The 22041-nt window shown below is 41.9% G+C and overlaps 1 protein-coding gene across 2 annotated transcripts; it reads right to left on the reverse strand.

Moving 5' to 3' along the window:
* Window positions 1-18993: 18993 nt before the first annotated feature.
* FEZF1 (FEZ family zinc finger 1) lies at window positions 18994-21339 on the reverse strand. Of its 2 annotated transcripts, XM_004602059.3 has the most exons (5): window positions 20920-21339; window positions 20548-20769; window positions 20218-20352; window positions 19795-19927; window positions 18994-19352 (listed from the first exon to the last, which is right to left on the reverse strand). In XM_004602059.3, exons 1-5 carry the CDS (start codon window positions 21337-21339, stop codon window positions 18994-18996), a joined length of 1269 nt encoding a protein of 422 aa, XP_004602116.1. The 2 variants fall into 2 exon arrangements, with proteins under 2 accessions (XP_004602116.1, XP_004602115.1); XM_004602058.3 differs by having other exon boundaries at window positions 20548-21339.
* Between the last annotated feature and the right edge of the window lie 702 nt (window positions 21340-22041).

Here is a 22041-nt window from a genome sequence, read left to right on the forward strand (position 1 = left end):
CCGCTGTGCTATCGCTCCAGCCCCCGATTGTGCACTTTAAATGGGTGTTTAATATGCACTTTAATAAACCCGTTAAAATTATTTGGGCTTCTATTGTTCTTTCTTTATAATTAAAATTGATGGAGAAGGAATTAGCCCTCAAGCAAGTTACTCAGATTCCCAAAGCCATCAAATTCCAAGCTTACGTTGAATGGCAGATAATGGACAAAATAACGATTTGTTTTCTCTCCTGATTTCCAGTGGGAATAAGAGCAACCCCCTGGGAAACCGTCTAAGCAAGTTACTTTTCTACTTGGCTGCATATTTGCATTATAGTTTATATTGGAAAGTTAACCAGTGAACAGAGTTATGCTATAGCTATATCTCTAATTGGAAATGTATATATTCAAGGACAGTCTGAGACTACTTCTCCATTTCAATGATCAAGGTGAATAATGATTGCAGCTGTTTTGAGATTCCTCCAGGCTAACCTCGCTGCAGCCCTACACTAATACATAAAAAATTAGATTTTGATGATACTCATTATAGGTTAGAAAAAAGTCAAAATTACATCTATAGGAATCTTGTCCCTGGATAAAGCCATTCCTTAGGGCTCAAGAGATAGCTCAGCAGGATGGAGTGCACGTCCCAGACTCCACAGAGTTTCCTGAATACTGCCAGGAGCATCCTCCACTGAACATAGAGCTCAAGTAGGATAAATGAAGGTGCTCCTTAATAGGGGTCTTCCCATTTTCTTTTATTCTTATTATTGATTTTGGGCCACATCCGGTGGTGCTCAGGAATCATTCCTGGTGAGCTCAGAAAAACATATCAAAACCAAGCCAGCAACGTGCAATGCTCAGGGGTCACTCTTGGCTCTGCATTCGGGAATTGCACCTGGCAGTGCCTGGGGGATGCAATAAAATGCCAGGGATGGAACTCACATTGGCCTAGTACAAGACAGAGGCCATAGCTCCTGTACTACCTCTCCAAATTCTAAGGCTCGTCCTTAAATGTTACTTTTCACCCCACTCTGTAGGGGAAGAAAACAAAGAAGGTTTGTAGTTAACCCCTGAAAGCTTTGTGTCTATGTGCTTTACAAGTTTATGAGTCTTGATTCTCTAAATTGGGAAAGCTGGGTGGATGAGTGCAGTAAACACTCAGACCCATCCCCGAGAGGTCAGTGCAGCATTCAAGTCAGGACTCTACACTGTGATATTTACACTAGAGTCCGTGCCTTAGACGGAGACAGGAATCCAGTGACAAGGGTGTTGTTACATCCTCCTTTGCAGGATTTGGGCTATCCTTGACCTTCTTTTTTATCTTCAAGTTCAGCTCAAAGTTATGTGATTCAGAGTAGAAGCCACAGATTCTGTAATGCAAATGTAATCCACTCCATAAACAGATTTTCTTCTGCAGATTGCCAGATTAGATTCAGTTCTGTGTATCATCCTCAGTACTCTGCCTCTCTCTTTGTCTCTGTCTCTCTGTCTCTGTGTTTCTATGTCTGTGTGTGTGTGTCTCACTCTTTCTGAATTTTATTTTCATTAGGCACTGTAACTGCCAATACTAATAATGGCCCCGCATTTCATGCCTGTAACATTCCAGGACTGCTCCCTCCACCAAAGTTTCTGCTTCACCCATTGGCCAGGGACCTCCGACCTCCATCCTTCCTGTCCGCCCCCACCCTCTCTGGAGTGGTCAGCTTCCTGCTAAAGTTTTTTAAGTTTTTAACTTTTTGAAGTTCTCAACTTCAAAACTCTTGATTAGTACACTAGACCACTCTCATTTCCTTCAGGAAATAGGTTTATACTCCAGAATTGTGAGAGGCCCAGCTTTCTAACTCCAGAGGTAAATATGAGGGTTCAGATACATATGAGCACATGGTCCCAGCCTTGAGATAAGCTCTGAAAGCAGGGAGAAACTGGGTAGAAGAGATAGTACCAAGGGTAAAGCACTTGCTTTGCACACACCAACCCTGGTTCTATCCCCAGTATCCCCAGCATAGTATATATTCAACTACTATACTACCTGAAATGATCCCGGAGCACAGAACCAGGAGAAATCCCTGAGTACAGCTGCGTATAGCCCAAAACTGAAAAATAAATAACAAAGTATTCTCCACATTTTTGTGGCAATATATATTTATTTTTCTTAAGAAATGTCCCATTGCTCCATTATAATTGCATATTCTGATTGTCATTTCTACAGAAATACTAAGGTTTTATTATTACTTCCTTTTTCTTTTAATTTGTTAATGGCCCTTGGCCCTTTTTTTAAATAATTTTTCTCTTTGTGTTCCTAAACTTTTTTTTTTTTTTTTTTTTTGCTTTTTGGGTCACACCCGGCGATGCTCAGGGGTTACTTTTGGCTCATGCACCAGGAATTACTCCCAGCGGTGCTCAGGGGACCATATGGGATACCGGTAATCGAACCTGGGTCGGCTGAGTGCGAGGCAAACACCCTACCCCTGTGCTATCTCTCCAACCCCCTTTTTTGGTCTTTTTTAACTTTACAAGTTAAGTGCTTTACTCTTCTGTGTTTATAGATTATTAATATAAATATTTAAAAGGATAAAAGTTCCTCTGATTTAGAAGCATGCTAAAGGTTGCAAAATGTAGCATTTTTTACTAATTTTTCAAAGTAATGTTCAACACAGAAAATAGTAGCTATAGATCTTACTAGAAATTATTTTAGAAAAAATGTAAACATTTGATCTAGTTTAACCAAAAGAGTATCACTATTAACATGGCCCATGTCTCCTTTGTCCCGGCCCCCTGCTCCCACTCACAATAGCCACTAAACTTTCTATTCTTCATTTCTTGGTTTATTGATGTTCTTCCACATATGTGTTTTATATGTATCTTAAATTGATTTAGATAAGGTATTCCTTAGTACCTTAAATTGTGATCCTCAGATTTAGTCTTTTTTTTTTTCTTTTTGGGTCACACCCTGGCAATGCACAGGGGTTACTCCTGGCTCTGCACTCAGGAATCACCCCTGGCCGTGCTCAGAGAACCATATGGGATGCTGGGAATAGAACCTGGGTCAGCCACGTGCAAGGCAAACATCCTACCTGCTGTCATTTTGTGGGAGAAGAATTGGGCCACATTTAATGGTGCAGTGTCTACTCTTGGGGGAACCATATGAGATTCTGGGGATCAAATAGTGGTTGGCCTCATAATAGACAAGTACTTTACCTGTTGTACTATCTCTCTGACCCCACCCCCACCCACATTTTTACAAGGATCAGTGACTGGTTTATTTTTACTGCCACATACTATTATGTATATATACTATATTATGTATATATACCACATACTATTATGTATACTATGAATGTATATCACAATTTATTAATTATTGTCTGGATAATAGACACTTGAGTTGTTCTCCAAGTTCTTAAATCTTTATATCTGGGCTATCATGAAGTCTCATACCCTTGTATCTATTCTGTCACTGGGTACCTGAGTGTAAAAGGCTCTTAAGTAGCTTATAGAGGAGTTACTAGTAATCAGCAAAGTATGCAAATTGACTAGAAAATGCCAAACTGTTTTTGTAATTTTTGTTCCCTCCCTCCTACCACTTCTCTCCCTTGTTGTTGATGCTGACGTTGCATTGATGGGGAGGGGGGTTGCACACACACCCATCTGCCAGGCTCGTCAGGTATCTCCATCATGCTGTGGTATTCACACAATTAACCACAGCAATCACTGAGGTTTACAGTTTATTCTGTTGTTGTTGTTGTTGTTGTGTTGTTTTGGAGCCAAGTGCCCTGGGCTTACTCCTGCCAGAAACTCGAGGGACCCTCTGTGATGCCAGGGCTGAAGCTCAGTCAGCTGTGTGAAAGGCAAGAGTCCTAACCTCTGTACTGTCATGGTAGCCCCGAGTTAGCACTTGAGCTGCAGTTCTTGCACACGGCTCACTGGAGCCTGTTCTCTTAGTGAAACACGTGGTTATGGTGGCAGTGCTTGCTGAGAGAAGCTGTGGTGCCTGCCACATTCTCCCAGGGCTCTCACTTCCTGGCTGTGCCACTTGACCACAATAAAGCCAGTTGAGTTGGCACCTTTGACCTCCATCCAGCAAGAGTCTGTAGCAGAGAATAAAACATGCAAAAAGACAAACAAAAGCATAAAGATTGTCTAAGCCTTAGGGCCCACTGGGCAGCCCGAGTGAGCTCACAGGGGGCCATTTATTCACTGACATCTCTCCCCCAACACTGCATTAAGGACAGTTAGGAAGCACGTCAACATTAAATAGGTACATGAAGAACAATTGCCATCAGCACCAGCAAACTCCTTATAGCATAGTCATAACAATTTCCTATCCAACTTTCGTCTCTCTTGTCCTCTCCATGAAAAGACTCTAAACTTTTATTCTATTCTTTCCTAGGTGCATTTTTGCTTGCCCATTGTATTAAAAAAGACTTAAACTGGTTGCCCCAGGGGACTACTCCAACCTCAGGGGTTTTGTTAGGGGGACAATGTGCCACACCTGGCTGCGGTGTTCAGATATCACTCTGGACTTTTTTTTTTTTTTGCTTTTTGGGTCACACCTGGCGATGCACAGGGATTACTCCTGGCTCTGCACTCAGGAATTACTCCTGGCAGTGCTCAGGGGACCATATGGGATGCTGGGAATTGAACCCGGCTTGGCTGCGTGCAAGGCAAACGCCCTACTCGCTGTGCTATCACTCCAGCCCCATCACCCTGGAGTCTGGATGCCTGTCAGGACTGAAGCTCTTTTCCGTATTTACACACACCTGGTTGCAGTGTGGCTAAAAACTGCTGGCAGCACTAGGTCTTAGACAGCCAAACTGCCAGGCTCACGCTTGGTGCAGGTGGCAAGCTAGGGATGGAAACTCATAACCACATGCTAACAAGTAAGGTGCTCTGAATCCCTAGCCTGTTACTCAGCATACCACCAGTATTTTTTAAAGTAAGGCGTAAAGTTATTAGAATTTTTTCCCATCCAGAGAATATGAGGTTCAGGGACGCACCATATATTGGCCACCCCTTCTATTATAAAAGTTTTCACTTTTGTAATTGGTTAGATATGAAATTAGATCTCACTGTGGTGATAATTGGCATTTTAATTATTACTGAGAAGGTTAAACCTCATCAAATATAGGTTCTTTTGGTTTCTTTCTATGTGTAATTCCTTGTCAAGTTATTGCCTATTTTCTACAAGTTTACTTTTTCCTTTATTTAAGTATATATGTATATATTACATAAATATACATATATTTAATTATATGTTTAATTTAGACTTATTTTTAAATATATGTTTTTTTAATCAATAAATATCTATTTATACTTTTAATTATATGTGCATATATAATTAAATGGAGTAAAAGCATATATATATGCATATGTATCACTGTATCACTGTCATCCTATTGTTCATCGATTTGCTTGAGCGGGCACCAGTAATGTCTCCATTGTGAGTCTTTTGTTACTATTTTTGGCATATCTATATGCATATGCATCCTGGATATATTAGTCAGTTTTATTTACTGAATATTTTGTTTACTTTATGTGTTTTAAATACCTTTTTCCCACTGTATATACACGAGAACTTTGACTTTTTTATGTATTTTAATAGCAAACTTAGAGAAACAGCATAGACAACAACATTAAAAACAAATATTTGCATGTAGGACAACTCACATAGAAAAATACAGTGAATGGATGGAATCTATTATATGATAAAAATGCTACAAACACCATTTAGTTGCAATCAATAAGAAATTTACTTGTTTCTTTAAAAAAAAAAATTACTAGCATTGTCCAGAAAAAAATTTAACAGTTTTATTTGTAATTGCTATAAAGTTGAACTGTTGAAACATGTTCACTGAAACATTTTGGCTTTCATTAATGCTTTACATTAAGAAATTATGTAATTTTATGTTATGTTTAATTAATTCTTTATATTAAAAATTCACACACAAATGAAAATGGAAAAATGTCAATACCTAATTTGTCCCTTATTTTTCCTCTTGCAATGATGTGTAGGTACCTTTGACCATGGGGGGTAAAAGAAAATCTAACATTAGGAGCATCAATAACAGGAAGAACAGGGGGGAAATATATACATGTATATAATATGCATATATACATATAATATATACATCTATATTTATATAAATATATATAAATACACATATGAATATGAATATATAAATATATATAAATACACACATATACATATATACACACATTATATAAATACACACATATATAAATATACACACCTATATAAATACATATATTAGAATGAAACATTTCTCATCATAGTGGATTCTTTTTGTTGTTGTTGTTGCTGTTGTTTTTGCTTTTTGGGTCACACCTGGCGATGCACAGTGGTTACTCCTGGCTCTGTACTCAGGAATTACCCTTGGCGGTGCTCCGGGAACCATATGGGGTGCTGGGCAAACGCCCTACCCGCTGTGCTATCACTCCAGGCACTCATAGTGGATTCTTAAGCTTGTTTTCCACGTATGTGGCTAGCTAGATGTTTTTTGGCATAATTGTTACACGTTTGGCATGAATACTATATAGGTTGGTGTCTTCAAAAGGGCCAACCAGATAGACCTAACTTGCCTCCTGCAAAGCACCAGTAGCCATGCAGATCATTTTGAAGTCTTGGAAGCGCAGGTCTATTTTGATGTATTGAGCAATTTCTCGCTCCAGATGCTAGAAGGGAAGCTGGAGGATCAGAAGTTCAGTGGACTTCTAATAACGCATAACTTCACCGAGTGCAACAGCACCAGGCCTGTAATGGTGAGCTTCTTCAGCCCTCGGGAAGATGGCGCACTCTTGCGAGAGGCTTTTGTAGCCAGTTGTCTTCCTCGTTGCTTTACCACCGCTTGCCTTGTGGGCAGTCGGCTTTGTAGGAGCCTTGGCAGTGAGCTTTATTCTCTCTCATAAGAACTTGCACACGTACTGTTTATCTGATAAAGATTTGGTAATAATTGAGCACCTGATAGGATATAAACACTATTCCAGACACTGAGTAATAATTACACAACATATGGAAGGTTAAAAATGGAAAGTTTCACCAACAAAAAATCCAGTGACCTCATCCATACGGAGATGAAGATACTTCCCTAAATAAGACACACAGATGTTCAGCATATGAAAAAGTGATCATATATAGGAAAATACAAATCAAGACAATGATATATCATCTCACACATGTGAGAATGGAAGATATTAAAAAGTCTAAAAATAGCCAGTGTTGGCGGGCTGTGATGAGAAATGAACCTTCACCCATTGCTGGTAGTAATACTATCAGATTCAGTCTCTATGAAAAGCAATATGGAGATCTATACAAAAAAATAGAAATAGAACTCCCATATTATCCAGTAATACCACCTTCTTGGCATCTATTTTCAAAACACCAAAGCTTTAATTTGAAAAGATATATGCACACCTATGCTTATTGCTGCATTTAGTACAGTAGCCAAAATATGGAAACAACCCAAATGCTCAAATACAGATGGACTGATCAAGAAGTTGTGGTTGGGGCAAGAGTGATAGTACATAGGGTACAGTGCCTTGCATGTGGATCACCTGGGTTTGATTCCCCAGCTCCCCACATGGTCTCCTAAATGCTCTAGGAATAATTCCTCAATGCAGAGCTAGGAGAACGCTCTATTCACTCCTGAATGTTGCAGAAGAAGAAAGAAGGAAGAAGAGGAGGATGAGGAATAAGAAGAGGAGGAGGAGGAGGAGGAAGAAGGAGGAGGAAGAAGAAGAGGAGGAGGAGGAGGCAGAAAAAGAAAAGTAAGATGAAGAAGAGGAAGAAGAAGAAGAAGAAGAAGAAGAAGAAGAAGAAGAAGAAGAAGAAGAAGAAGAAGAAGAAGAAGAAGAAGAAGAAGAAGAAGAAGAAGTAGAGAAGGAGAAGGAGAAGGAGAAGGAGAAGGAGAAGGAGAAGGAGAAGGAGAAGGAGAAGAAGAAGAAGAAGAAGAAGAAGAAGAAGAAGAAGAAGAAGAATGAGAAGGAGAAGGAGGAGGAGGAAGAGGAGGAAGAGCAGGAATGTGTGGTATATAAATATACACAATGGAATATTAGGCAGCTGTAAAAAGAATAAAATCATGACATTTGCAACAATGCTGATGGAACTAGAGATTATCATGCTGAGCAAAGTCTGTCAGAAGAAAGGTGCAGAGACAGAATGATCTCTCTCTCATTTGTGTGACTTAAAGCAAGTTAACAACAAAGTTCCAAGACAACACAATGGGAGAATTGGTCCACACAATTGAGTTGGGGAAATGGGAGGAAAGGGTGTTAGGGTCTTGAGGGAGGGAAATAGGTGCACTAGTGATGGGTGTGATGTTGGAATTATTTTCATGAGAAACTTTTATTAATAGTATTGTTAATCATAGACTCTCAATTTAAAAATAAAATAATTTTTTTCAAATGGAAAGTTTTAACTATTCAGAAGAGTTGAAAATTCAGTTAATTTGGTTATGATATAAAGCACAATTTAAACTGTTTACTTAGATGATGCAGCAATTGAATAGCAGATAAGGTACCTCATAGGGTAAGTACCCTGAGCCCTAAATGGAATGATCACTTGAAATAGAGCCAGGGATAATCCCTCTGCTGAGGACAATCAGACATAGCCCAACCAATGCTCCCACCCTCCACAAAAAAAAACAAAAACTGTTTGCTTTTGTTGTGTTGTGTGTGTGTGTTTGTGTAGTAAGAGTTGTTCACTTATTCTTAAATGAACTCATTGCCCTCCAGTTATCCGCCTTGTCAAAGATCTCTCCTTAGGAAAGCAACCTACAAAGTTCTTTCTGCATACATGGCTGTACCAAATGCTTAAAAAAAGAAAAAAACTCCAAAGTTCAGTTTCAATAATAATGGAGTAATGAGTAGCAGAGACACTTTTTCATTGTAATGAATTATAAAAATAGAGGTTGGAAAGACAGATGATACAGAAAGTAAGGCAATTGCCTTGCATACTGCCTACCAAGGTTCAGTCCCCTGCACCTGTATGGTCCATGAGTGATCCCTGAGTGCAGAGCCTGAAGTAAGTCCCGAGCACAGCTGGATCTTGCCAAAAAACAAAAGCAAAAAAAAATGAATTACAAAAATGAACAAAATGAATCAAGGAACTCTTTTGGCATTGAACAACAGACTGTAGAACAGTAGTCTTCCAGAAGGAAAAACTGCGCCAGATAAACTTAATATTAAACAGGTTTTCTGCATGGAGTCACTTTGCAGAAGATAAATAAATAAAAAGTGCTCAGGGCAGTAAGCTCAAGCAGTCAACAGATATTTCACAAGGTAGAAGAATACAAACATCAGAAAGTGGAGCTGCCAAAATTCTTGGAAACAGTAGGACAGTGTACAAGATAGGAATGAAACAGGTATAGAAGAAAATTTCAGAAATAAGTATGGAGCTCCCGATAATCTTTGACCAATAGTAAGTTATATATCCAAAGAGATAGATTTCATGAGGGCTGGTAGAAAATAAGCCCAGAGGATTCTGAGCTAAAGAGAAATTTTAGGGTTTGCCCAAGGAGCTAAATACTGGAATTCTGATCAGCAAGAGTTGAAACTGATGAATACCAGAAGATTCAGTAAATAGATACCCCATGACATTTTATTTTTCATAGTTTTATTTTTGAAAATCTATTTTTATAAAAATACAAAGTGTTACTTATAAGCTTCTTTAACAAGAGCTATACTCAAGCTCCAACAACATCAAGCAGCTCCATACGCAAATTAATGACCTAATTTTTAAAAGTCACAATGTCTTAAAGGACATAAAAATCTCAACTCAACAATATATACGTGTATATTGTTAGCATGTAATAAAAGTTAACATATTCTCATACTCATAACAAAATGTATATATAATCTAGTAAGCAACTGTAGCACTGTAGCACTGTCATTCCCATTGTTCATCGATTTGCTCAAGTGGGCACCAGTAACATCTCCATTGTGAGACTTCTTGTTACTTTTTCTGACATCAAATACGCCATGGGTAGCTTGCCGAGCTCTGACTTGAGGGCAAGATACTCTCAGTAGCTTGCCAGGCTCTCTGAGAGGGACAGGAGAATCGGACCCGGGTTGGCCACGTGCAAGGCAAATGCCCTACCCACTGTGCTATCGCTGTCCATGGAAAGCAACTAAGTGATAGAAACACATCCCAAGGTGACAAGAGGTGGTATTAGAGAGGGAGAACTGTAAAAGAAGTCTTACAAAAATCAAATAACTCAAATAAAAATAGTAGGCAAAATGAGTAAATAAAAGAGGACAGGTTCTCAGTAAGAAATAAAAATGAGACTATCAATAAAGCAATGGCTATTGTACTTTACATATATGTGAAATAAAAATTTCACAATATGGACTTCATAGCAAATTGATTGTAAGGGTCACAATGGAACAGATTATGAATTAGCAACCAAATCAATAAGTCAGATAAAAAGACCAGTTGACACATCAAATTCTAAAGAATTAGAGTCTCTTAATAAGAGTTTCTCAGTGTTGGCACTGCTGACATCTTGGATTCTTTGTTGTGGGAGACTTCCTACGCACTTTGAGGCACTTAATTATATCTCTGGTCTCTACTGAGTAGGTGCCAATTATATAATATTCACAGTGACAGAAAAGAGATCTTCAGAGTTTGACAAATACCCTTGAGCCAATACTCCACTACCCCCCAGTCCATTGAAAGGAACTAGTCTCTTAGTGACTAAAGAAATTGATCCCTGAATTTCAGGTTATCTGAAAGAGTACCTATTATATGAACATATAAAACTCTCTTCATAATTATACTGTTTAACTCCTTTTTCCTCTGCTAGAGTGCAATTTTAGGAATATAAATTAATATGAAATTTATTTCTGCTTGTCTTCATAGTATCTAAGATGGTGTCTTGTACTTTTAATAAATTGAAAAATGAATGATGCATTTTGTTTCTGATTTTTTTAAGACACAGAGTAACAGGAACCCTGAGATAAATTTCCTTTTATTCGAAGTAGGTATTTAAAAATTTATTATAGTTTCGGTAATGAGTTTATTATGGTGTTGACATTTATGGTCTTGGTGTATGTACATACATCATCTCATTTCATTACCATCAAAGAATCCAAGACTCCAACCAAATATCTATCATCTCTGTCACTTTCACTCCACCTGCCCCCTCAGTAATCTGGTGTTCTGAGACTTTCAAAAATATTGAAGGCTCTTTGGGGCTGGAGAAATAATACAGTGGATAGAGCACCTACCTTGCATGTAGCCAACCCAAGTTCAGTCCCTGGCACTGCATATAGTTCTCTAGACTACCAGGAGTGGACCCTGAGCATAGAGCAAGAAGTAAGTTCTGAGTACAGTGGGGTTTGGACAAAAAAAAAAAAGTTTTCTATTGTCCTGCAGGCAATATTGTATTGGAATCAAACTAAAAGTGACCATGTGAAAGTAATACAGGTATGAGATGACAGAATTATGAGAATTTTAGGAAAAAATATTTTGTTTCACAGAGATATAAACAAATGGGACTACATTAAACTAAAAGGCTTCTGCACCGCAAAAGATACAGTGACCAGAATACAAAGACAATCTAAAGAATGGGAAAGTAAATTTACCCAATACCCATCAGATAAGGGGTTGATATCAAGGGTATATAAAGCACTGGTTGAACTCTACAAGAAGAAAACATCCAACCCCATCAGAAAATGGGGCAAAGAAATGAACAGAAAATTTCCCAAGGAAGAGATACGAATGGACAAAAGGCACATGAAAAAGTGCTTTACATCACTAATTGTCAGGGATATGCAGGTCAAAACAACCATGAGATACCACCTCACACCACAGAGACTGGCACACATCCAAAAGAACAAAAGCAACCGCTGTTGGAGAGGATGTGGGGAGAAAGGGACCCTTCTACACTGTTGGTGGGAATGCTAACTGGTTCACTCCTTTTGGGAAACAATATGGACGATTCTCAAGAAATTAGATATTGAGCTCCCATTTGACCCAGCAATACCACTGCTGGGAATATATCCCAGAGAAGCAAAAATGTATAGTCGAAATGACATCTGCACTTACATGTTAATCGCAGCACTATTTACAATAGCCAGAATCTGGAAAAAAACCCGAGTGCCCTAGAACAGATGACTGGTTGAAGAAACTTTGGCACATCTATACAATGGAATACTATGCAGCTGTTAGAAAAAGTGAGGTCATGAACTTTGCATATAAGTGGATCAACATGGAAAGTATCATGCTAAGTAAAATGAGTCAGAAAGAGAGAGACAGACATAGAAAGATTGCACTCATCTGTGGAATATAGAATAACAGAGTAGGAGACTAACACCCAAGGATAGTAGAAATAAGTACCAGGAGGTTGACTTCATGGCTTGGAAGCTGGCCTCACATGCTGGAGAGAGGGCAACCCAGATATAGAAGGGAACACCAAGTAAAATGTGGTTGGAGGCCAAGTGGGGGAAGGGTGATTCGTGCTGAATGTAGACTAGAGACTGAACACAATGGCCACTCAACACCTTTATTGCAAATTTCAACACCTAATTAGAGAGAGAGAACAAAAGGGAATACCCTGCCACAGTGGCAGGGTGGGGTAGGGGGAGATGGGATTGGGGAGGGTAGGAGGGATGCTGGGTTTATTTGTGGTGGAGAATGGGCACTGGTAAAGGGATGGGTTCTCGAACTTTGTATGAGGGAAACATGAGCACGAAAATGTATAAATCTGTAACTGTACCCTCACGGTGACTCACTAATTAAAAAATAAATAAATTTAAAAATATATATTTTATGTTTCAATGCAGTTTACTATGGAATAAAATACTTCATGTGGAAGTTAATGTTACATCAAAGTACTGAGGATATAAAATACAATCATAGAGGGGCTGGAGTGATAGCACAGCGGGTAGGGCGTTTGCCTTGCACGCGGCCAACCCGGGTTCGAATCCCAGCATCCCATATGGTCCCCTGAGCACCGCCAGGGGTAATTCCTGAGTGCAGAGCCAGGAGTAACCCCTGTGCATCGCCAGGTGTGACCCAAAAAGCAAAAAAAAAAAAAAAAAATACAATCATAGGAGCTGGAGCAATAGTACAGTGAGTAGGGCATTTGCCTTACACATATGAAACATGGGTTCTATTCCCAGCATCCTAAATTGGTTCTCCAAGCACCGCCAAGAGTAATTCCTTAATGCAAAGCCAGGAGTAACCCCTGTGCATTGCCAGGTGTGACCCAAAAAGCAAACAAACAACAAAAAAATACAATCATATCTTTCTTGCTTTTACTCAGCCTTTACATTAATTAAGTCACAGACAATCTAATTTAATCAGTACCATTATCACTTTCCCTCTTCTGTCTTATTGAATACATAGCTCCAAAATAACTAGGGAATCTTTATTCTTTTTGAAATCTTAAGAATTGTGTAAACATATTATATTTGGAGAATAGTTTGCCTCCAGAAGATTTTGTTCACATTTGACTGACAAATTTTATCTCTTTTGTATTTGCTCATTCTGTCTTTGTTTTTGTGCCAGTCCAGATGGTGCTCAAGGGAGCATGCGATGCTGGGGACCAATCCTAGGGCTCCTTCATGCAAAATTTGTGCTTCGACCCATTGAGATATCTTTCCGTCCCCAACTTTTTTTTCTATGGTGAATTAAAAAAAAATCACCATCTTTGTTACTGGGGTAGATCTCCACATTTGTTTAAATTTTTAAATTTCTCATCCACAAAAAATTAATGTTATCGTTAGTTGTCAGGAAGAACAGAATTAAGTGAAACTAGAGGTCTATGCTTCATGTTGTGATAGATTTCCAGCTCTACTTGGAAGTTGATATGTGATGCCTCTCCTTCTCCACATCCACACCTCTGTACCTAAGAGCAGCATTTGTTTGTTTGACAGCAAAATATTAGCCCTGGAGACTTGTATTGACAGAATTTTGTTTCATATATGTTTAGTAACTTAATCTCCATAAAACCAATAGCAAACTGATTTCATTTGACACCTATGTCACCTCAAACTTGAACAGAAAAATGTACATGGTTATTTGTGATAAATTTGTGCCCGTTCAAGTGCATGATAAACTTGGATTTTTCCTCCAAGTTCATTATAACAACATGTCACAATACAACCAGAAAAATGCAATGACAGGGGTAGATTTTTTTCCTATCAAGTTAATTTCATCACTAGACTTACTATTCTTCTACTCTATTGCCTGGAGTAGATGAAGTAGTTTGAGTTAAGCTAGGAATTATTTGAACAATTGAATGAACTGGCAATTGTTTGAACACCCAGATTATAACCAGTAATAAATGACCAGTCCGCTTGTAAACATATCTTTAGTTATCTTTTGTTCATCTAACTTGCAGCTGGAATGGACCATTGACTCTAGAAATGTTAAAATCCATACAATATTTTCTGTTTATAAACATGATTTATTTATTTACTTTTGGTTTTTAACTAAAGCTAATGCAAACCTGTTACTTCTGATGTGAAAGTAAACTCTGCCTTTGGCAAAAAAAAAGCAAAGTCTTATCTGCTTAAAAATTTTTTTCAGGCTCAATGGCATCATGTTCTCCCCCCAGTGAAATTGAGATTAGTCTTCAGTTTTCATAGTCAAGAAATAAAACCAGTAACGAAGTAGGTTAGGAGACTTTAATTACCATACACTTCACATGTAACTGAAATTGGCTCACTACAGTGATTTAGAGTGACAAAGAAAATAGTTTTGCTTTTCTAATTATTTTGAACTAATTTATGCTTCATGTTCCAAATTCAAATTATAGACATTGCAGTATTATTTAATCTCTGCTTTTGTGTTACCATATTATGAAACTGCCATTGATATAAAGGGAAATCTATGAGGCAGAGAGCACAAACTCTGGGAATTATGATGCCAATGTACCTTGTGGACTAATTTTTTCACATTTGAAAAGGAGTATAGTTTATGTTCACTAAACTCCAAACATCACTAATGAGAGAAACTTGCTTTGATAAGGCCCTTACATAATGCTTCACCTACCCCCAAATTAGTACCTTATTCTAATTCTTGCACTGTTTTTTACCTGTTTACAAACACACACACACACACACACACACACACACACACACACAGTTTGTTTCTAAAGTGTCAACAGGGGTAGAACCCAGGACCTCAGACATGAAAGGTAAGAGTTCTACCACTGAGTCACATTCCTGGGCAGCCATTTAAAACCTTAAGTGAGGGGCTGGAGCAATAGCACAGCAGGTAGGGCATTTGTCTTGCATGTGCCGACCCCGGGTTCGATTCCCAGCATCCCATATGGTCCCCTGAGCACTGCTGGGGTGATTCCTGAGTGCAGAGCCAGGAGTAACCCCTGTGCAGTGCTGGGTGTGACCCAACAAACAAACAAACAAACAAAAAGATAAGATAAAAAAATAAACGTTAAGTGAAAGCAAATTATATCATTTGGAAAATGATTATTAGATCAGGATTTGGATTTTTTGCACTGAAATAAAATTGGTAAGAATGAATTAACTTCTTACGTTAGAAGTTCTGCTCCTTATTCTGGTTTCCAAAGCTGAATAGTACATAAGATTATTTATAGTCTGCGAGTAATTTTCTAAAATTGGTCCCTGCAGTCCTAGGAGCTATGTTCCTCTATAACAGAAGTTCATTCCAACACAGAAAGTGGAAAAGAAATCACTTCCCTCTGCAGGCCTCTCTTCCTGACTACACACAAGAGAATCTGCTGACTAACTTCTAGCTGAGAAAAAGGTAGATTACTTTCTCTGAGACTAGAGCTGGGTCATCCTAAATGAGACCTATACAAATACAGTTTGGCTACAGTGTGTGTGTGTGTGTGTGTGTGTGTGTGTGTGTGTGTGTGACAGATTCAGAGACCGAGAGTACAATTCCCCCCTTCTATGAAAGCTTGCTTTTCAATGAAGTCAAATCGTTCTGGTTAGAAGATAAAACAAAACAAAACAAAAAACCCACAAAGTACTTCTTAACTGAAAGTATTTAAGGCTTAATAATGTTCCTTCTCAGGGTTGAAGCAATAGCACAGCGGTGGGTTGGGTGTTTGCCTTGCACATGGCCTACCCGGGTTTGATTCCCAGCGTCTCAGCATTCCTGAGCACTGCCAGGGGTAATTCCTGAGTGCAGAGCTAGGAGTAACCTCTGTGCATCGCTGGGTGTGACCAAAAAAAAAAAAAGCAAAAATAAATAAATACATTTAAAAAATAATAATAACGTTCCTCACCAGCGTTCCTTTCACTTTGCACCTGTAAGACCGTTGTCCTGTTGAAAGTCTGAAGGAATTGCATCATGAGATTTCTTCAAGGATATGTTCAAGAAGTGAAGCTGACTTCCTGCCCTTTTATAAGGAGCCCTGACCTCATCCAATTTGCTTAAAGAGAACAAATTGGATGAGGTCAAAATGCCTCTAACTCCCCTGGAAGGGGTGGTTCTCCACCTCTCAGCGGCATTTCCCAAAACCTCCCCATGACACCGCAGCTGTGAGGGAATACTGAACGCGACAAGAATTCCAGTCGTCTCCACATCCATCCAACTGCGAAACCACAGAAGTTTGAATCTATTTCCTAAGTCTCATCAAGCCGGGTCTCAAGTCAAGCATTAAGGTGAGGGTGTGGGGCGGTCAGGAAAAGTGAAAGGAGGGTATTTGCTGCAAGCTTGGGTTGGGGGTTTCAAAGCTCCAGTGTCGGAGGGCCAAGGGGCAGGCAACGGTTTTGCATCTTGGGTCAAGAGCTGGGAAGGGCTGGACTAGACTTCTGCAGGTGCAGTTAGGAGTGCCCGGTTCTGCGGATCCCGGGGCTGGCGGGGAGGAGGCGGGGAGTCTCTGTCCCTGCTAACTCCAATGGGGACCTGGGTAGAAGGAGGTTTAGAGGAGTTCCCCGCCCTGAGGTGGCCCATTAGGGGCTGCCGGACAAGTCTCTGCCTCTTGAATCTGGAGGTCACCAACTTGAGGCTCCAGGAACCCTCGATTCTCCCCAGGCTTTAAATTACAAATTCAGGTTGCCTAGGAAATTGCCTGCACCCCTGCCATTGTCCTGCCCCCAGACACGCTCTCTCTCTCTCTCTCTCTCTCTCTCTCTCTCTCTCTCTCTCTCTCTCTCTCTCTCTCTCTCTCTCTCTCTCTCTCTCTCTCTCTCTCTCTCTCTCTCTCTCTCTCTCTCTCCCCCCCCCTCCCTCTCCCACCCTCCTCCTTCGTCTCTTTCTCTCCTTCGCCCCTCCAAGCCCCCAGTCGCTACCTGTGGCGCAGTTCCTTGAGCGCCGCCAGATCCCCAAAGTGCAGCGGGCCCCAGGCCCCAGATGCAAACACTTTCCCCGCAGCCGTCGGGGCGCTGCAGGAGCTGGCGAGGCCTCCCTGCCCCGCTCGCAGCCAGGACGTCCCCGGGGCGCTCCAGAGTCTGAGCTCCGGCTGGGCCTCCGCGGTGCAGTCCGCGATCTTCGGCCCCGCGGGAGCTCCAGGGCACTTGAAACGGGACCAGACGTACCCACCCCATTGGCCAAACGACGGGGACCCCTACGTCCACCCCTCTGTACCCCGCTACTCCCTGAGCCTCCCTCTCCGGACGTGGCCCCAGGGCGACTGTGCTGTGCTGTGAGCTAGTCTGGCAGCTTCTACTGAGCAGCTAATAGTATAACCACCCGGCTTTGATAAATCTGAACTAATTACCCCTCTTAATTAAAGTCTTTAGCAGTTGTTTCACTGTTTTGGCAAGAAAACAGGAGAGACTTGCAGTTAGAAAACACGAGAGCCCAAGCTCACAGCGGAGCTGCTGATTAACACTTGAAGCATTTCAAGGACCTGGCACCCGACACAGTTTGGTTTTCATCCATGTTTCCTCCTTGAAAGGAAGTAAAGTCGTCTATAAACATATACACGCAGGTAAAAACACAGAGGCTGCCTTTGCCAGCTGTGTACAAATCGGTTCTGTGCCTTCAGGATGCAAACAATAGATATCGGGTAGGGCTTTAGTGGAATGGAAGGCTTGTGGGGATGTGTATTACACGTGTCCTAATTTTGTTCTTCTCATGAAACATATCAGATGGCCCAGGACAAAGACAAGCTTCTCTTAGAAAACTTCCTATCTCCTGAGCCTGAACTTTTATCAAATTTCATTAGCAGAAGTTGCAACTACTTGATAAGACTCCCTTATCTCTTCTGGATGCTTCCCTTCCCTTTCCTCCCCACCCCCAACCTTAGGGGATAGTAATCCAGGGTTGAACATTGTTTAACAGGAAAAAGGATAAAGGAGTCAGAATCAGGGATTTCAGCAGGGAAAAAAAAAAGAAGAACTGAGCCTTGAAGTTTGTTGATTAAATAAGCATGTTCCAATATTTATTTCCAACAGTCAATGAATTCATTTCCACGTGCAAGAATCAGAATCAAAATTCAAATCCATTCATAATGAACCACCCTTATCTAATGTATATGTGTGCGAGTGCTCACGAATATGGAATGTGCCTTTATAGGCACACACATGTATGCGTGTATATATAACATACACACAGCGTTTTCTTACCTCGGGGAAAGAGGAAATGATATTAAACAATCGTCAGGCATCTTGAGACTGCAAAATCAACACAATGGGAAATATATACAATAATAAAATTAAAAGGGTGCAACATTCCCGGGTAGGATAATACAGATCTCAATAAATACAGCAGAAATTTGTTTTTCAAAACAAAACAAAACACCATCTCTCCACCCGAGATGAAAAGTCTTTCAAATTAAGAATAAAGTCAGAAAGCAAACAGCAAACCCCCCCTAATGTTCTCATAATTGTTAGTGCCTATATAGGATATAATACACAAAACCATTTAGCAGGTGCATGCAAGAGGCTTTTGAAAGGCCGGGGAATGTAGAGGTTTCTGATCGGCGCTAAAGTGTAGGGGCCCAACATGCCCTGGGTTCTGCAGAAGGGCTTGAACTGGCAGGACCAGCTCAGTTCTGCTTCTGCCTCAGTGGTGGGAACTGCGACGGCGGAGGGGAAAGGACTTTGGCCTTGATCACTGATGGCCCTGGTGGAGGCCAGATTGCAGGGATCCAGGGGGTGGCAGCGGCGGCGGCAGAGGCGGCAGCACCGCGCTAGGCTGCTGCTGTAGAGAGGACGGCGGGTCGGTGCCCGGCTCCCCCGCGGCCGAGCGCGCCAGCCCCAGGCTGTTGTCGTGAAGTTTGCGGACGTGCTTCTTGAGGTCAAAGTTCCTGCAGAAGCCCTTGCCGCACGTGGGGCACGTGAAGGGCTTCTTGTCGTTGTGCGTGTGCATGTGGAAGGTGAGGTTGTAGACCTGGTGGAAAGCCTTGTTGCAGATATTGCACTTGAACTGCTTCTCCCCGCTGTGGGTCAACTTGTGGTTTTTGTAATTCCCTGAAACAAACAAACAAACGAAGGGCTGTGGATCTCAAAAGTTTAATTTGAAAAGGAAAGTGTGGGGGGGAGGGGGAGTCCAAGAACAAGGAAACAAGTGGAAGGCCTGTGCAGGATTGAGTCTTGCAACCCACCCCACACCACACCTCCACACCAAGAATAGGATTAAAACTCGACTGTGAAGCTGTCCCCTCTACTTTTTAAATGTATTTTAAAAGCCAATTGCATAAATGGAGAGCAAATGGTTTAAAGAAAAGGACCCCAACCATGCCTTTCTCTAATACTAAGCAGACCGGCCAGTAGAAGGTTAGAATGGCAGTTAGAAAGTCTGAGTCACTAGCTCTATTTTAAAAGCTAAATTTTCTAAATACCCCCCTAAGAAAGATTAAACGGGGCTTTCCATGGGGCTCTTTTGAAAGACCACATCTCCTTGATTGCATACCTTTCTGATGAAATCCTTTGCCACAGAATTCACACACAAATGGTTTGTAGCCTGCGTGTATTCGGGTATGCGTGTTTAAAGTGGAACTTCGATTAAATGCTTTGCCACACTGGTTACATTTGTGAGGTTTTTCCTAAATGCCAGGGAGGAAAAGGACAAGAGGTTAAGGTCTTGGTACTGAGGCCTGCAAACTCAAAAACACACCTTGTTCTTTTTCCTGCTTTTCAGCAGAACAAAGGCAAAAAAAATATGCGGCATTCTCTTGCTGCCCAGCGAACACATTTTAAATTCTTTTACCCTAAAGGGTTTGGGTTCTATATGCATTTACATATAGGGTTTGGGTTAATTCTATATATATTTACACACACACCAAATTCACTATTCTTAAGAAAAACAGGAACAACCAAAGAGAGAGGAACGCACCTGGGTGTGAATAATCTTGTGCCTGCACAGGGTGCTGGCTTGCCGAAAGCCTTTTCCACACACTTTGCAAACGAAGGGTCTGGCTCCCGTGTGCACCGGCATGTGGCGGGTTAAGTTATAGTGCGCGTTAAAGACCTTCAAGTTAAACACGTGTAGAACAGGTTAGCTCAACAAGCACTTTGAAATTACCCTGGGCAGAGGGAAGGATGGGAGCTGAGAGCCTTTAAACAAGGGTCTGGGAAAATGGTTACAAAATAAAATGGTAGAAGGGAGGAAGAAGGGACGGAAGGGAGGGAGGAGGGATCTTTCCCTTCTGAATTCAGTACTTGCCTTTCCACACACTTCGCAAGTGAAAACTTTGGGCTTGGAATTAGGAGAGCCGCGACTGAAGTCTGAGGTTTTGAAAGCGATTTTTTCCGACAAAAGCTGGGCGCTTTCTTTCATATAATGCTGCAGCTGAGCCTGGGACAAATCTTTGAAGGCTACCCCGGAGGGGTATTTCTCCATCGCCGGGACCACCAGTTTATTCCTTTCGGCTAAATACGTTTTTGGCTGGGGGTGCAAGGGGGAACTGAGGAAGTAGGACGCCACGGGGTGGATGTTCACGCCGGCAGCCGGGTGGCACGGGCCGTCCCCTCGATTCAGGTAGCACAGGGCTCCCATGGCGTGGAAGGAGGAATGGTTGACCACACGCGGCCTTACCAGCTTGTACTGCTGCAGCGGCAGCGCTTCGCGGGCCAGGTCGCCCTTGAGACTCAGCGCGCAGTTGAGCAAGTCACTGCAGCTGAACGCGGGCGCGGCCGGTGCGGCCGCGGGCGCCTCGGGACTCGCCTTCCGCGGCTCGGAGCCCGTCAGTCCTGCTTTGGGGCTCGTGTCGTACGCCACAGGCACGAAGGGAATCATGCAGGGGATCGACGAGTTCAGATGGAGAGGATGCTTGGGGTCCCCCTTGGGCACGGCTCCCTGCAGAAAGTGGGGGACAGGCAGGGCCTTGGGCTCGGGGGTGCGTGCCATGATTCGCTCGATGGAGAAAGCCAAGGGTTTGGACGTGTTCATCATGTTGCCCCGGGCCGGAGCCGTCGCTAGCATTTTGGCCGTAGCGTTGTGGCAGCTACTGTCCATGTCGGAGTCGCCAGAGTCCGTCAGCCCGGGCCGGGTTGCGCCGTCGTCGTTGCCTTGTTCGCTGCTTGTCACAGACCTGCGGAGAGGGGTACGGGCACCATCACCACCAGCAGCCGCCGCCTCCTTCTCCCCAGCATCATCAGCCGAACCTGCCTGCCCAGCCCAATGGACTCCTGCCAGCCCATCGCCGAGTTCTTGGCGCACCAATGACTCGGGGACAATCACTACTTATTTCTATCAATAGAAAGTGTTGTGTCAATAACGCAGCCAAGATCTCGCCAATCGTTAACTTCCAAGAGGAGAAGGTAAACTAGATAATTGCTCAATTCGCTTCCAACAGTCAACAGGAAAACTTTTTTTTTTTCCTCCGCAGTCAGCGGCTACTTTTCATTGGCGAGTGACGTTCCCCGCCCAGAAGAGGCGGGGGCGCTCTCGCCGCGCGCCGCGCCCTCCCGTCCACGCGCACCCTCCGGGGCGCACACGGCGCTCCCCCGACCCCCACCCCCCACTTTGCTTTCCCCCACCCCCACGTCTTTTTAATTCTCAATCTGCTTAACCAGGCTTTAGAGGCCAAGTAAATCTGAGATCAATTTTCTCGTTTAGCTCTAAGTGACATCATCTAAAATCATTGTGCCAGGACTAAATAAGGAAGGGGAGTCCCGTTCGGGGGGCAAACGCCGGGCTATATTTATCAAACACCCT

This window comes from Sorex araneus, chromosome 1, assembly GCF_027595985.1.
Source record: "Sorex araneus isolate mSorAra2 chromosome 1, mSorAra2.pri, whole genome shotgun sequence".
Classification (NCBI taxonomy): Eukaryota; Metazoa; Chordata; class Mammalia; order Eulipotyphla; family Soricidae; genus Sorex; species Sorex araneus.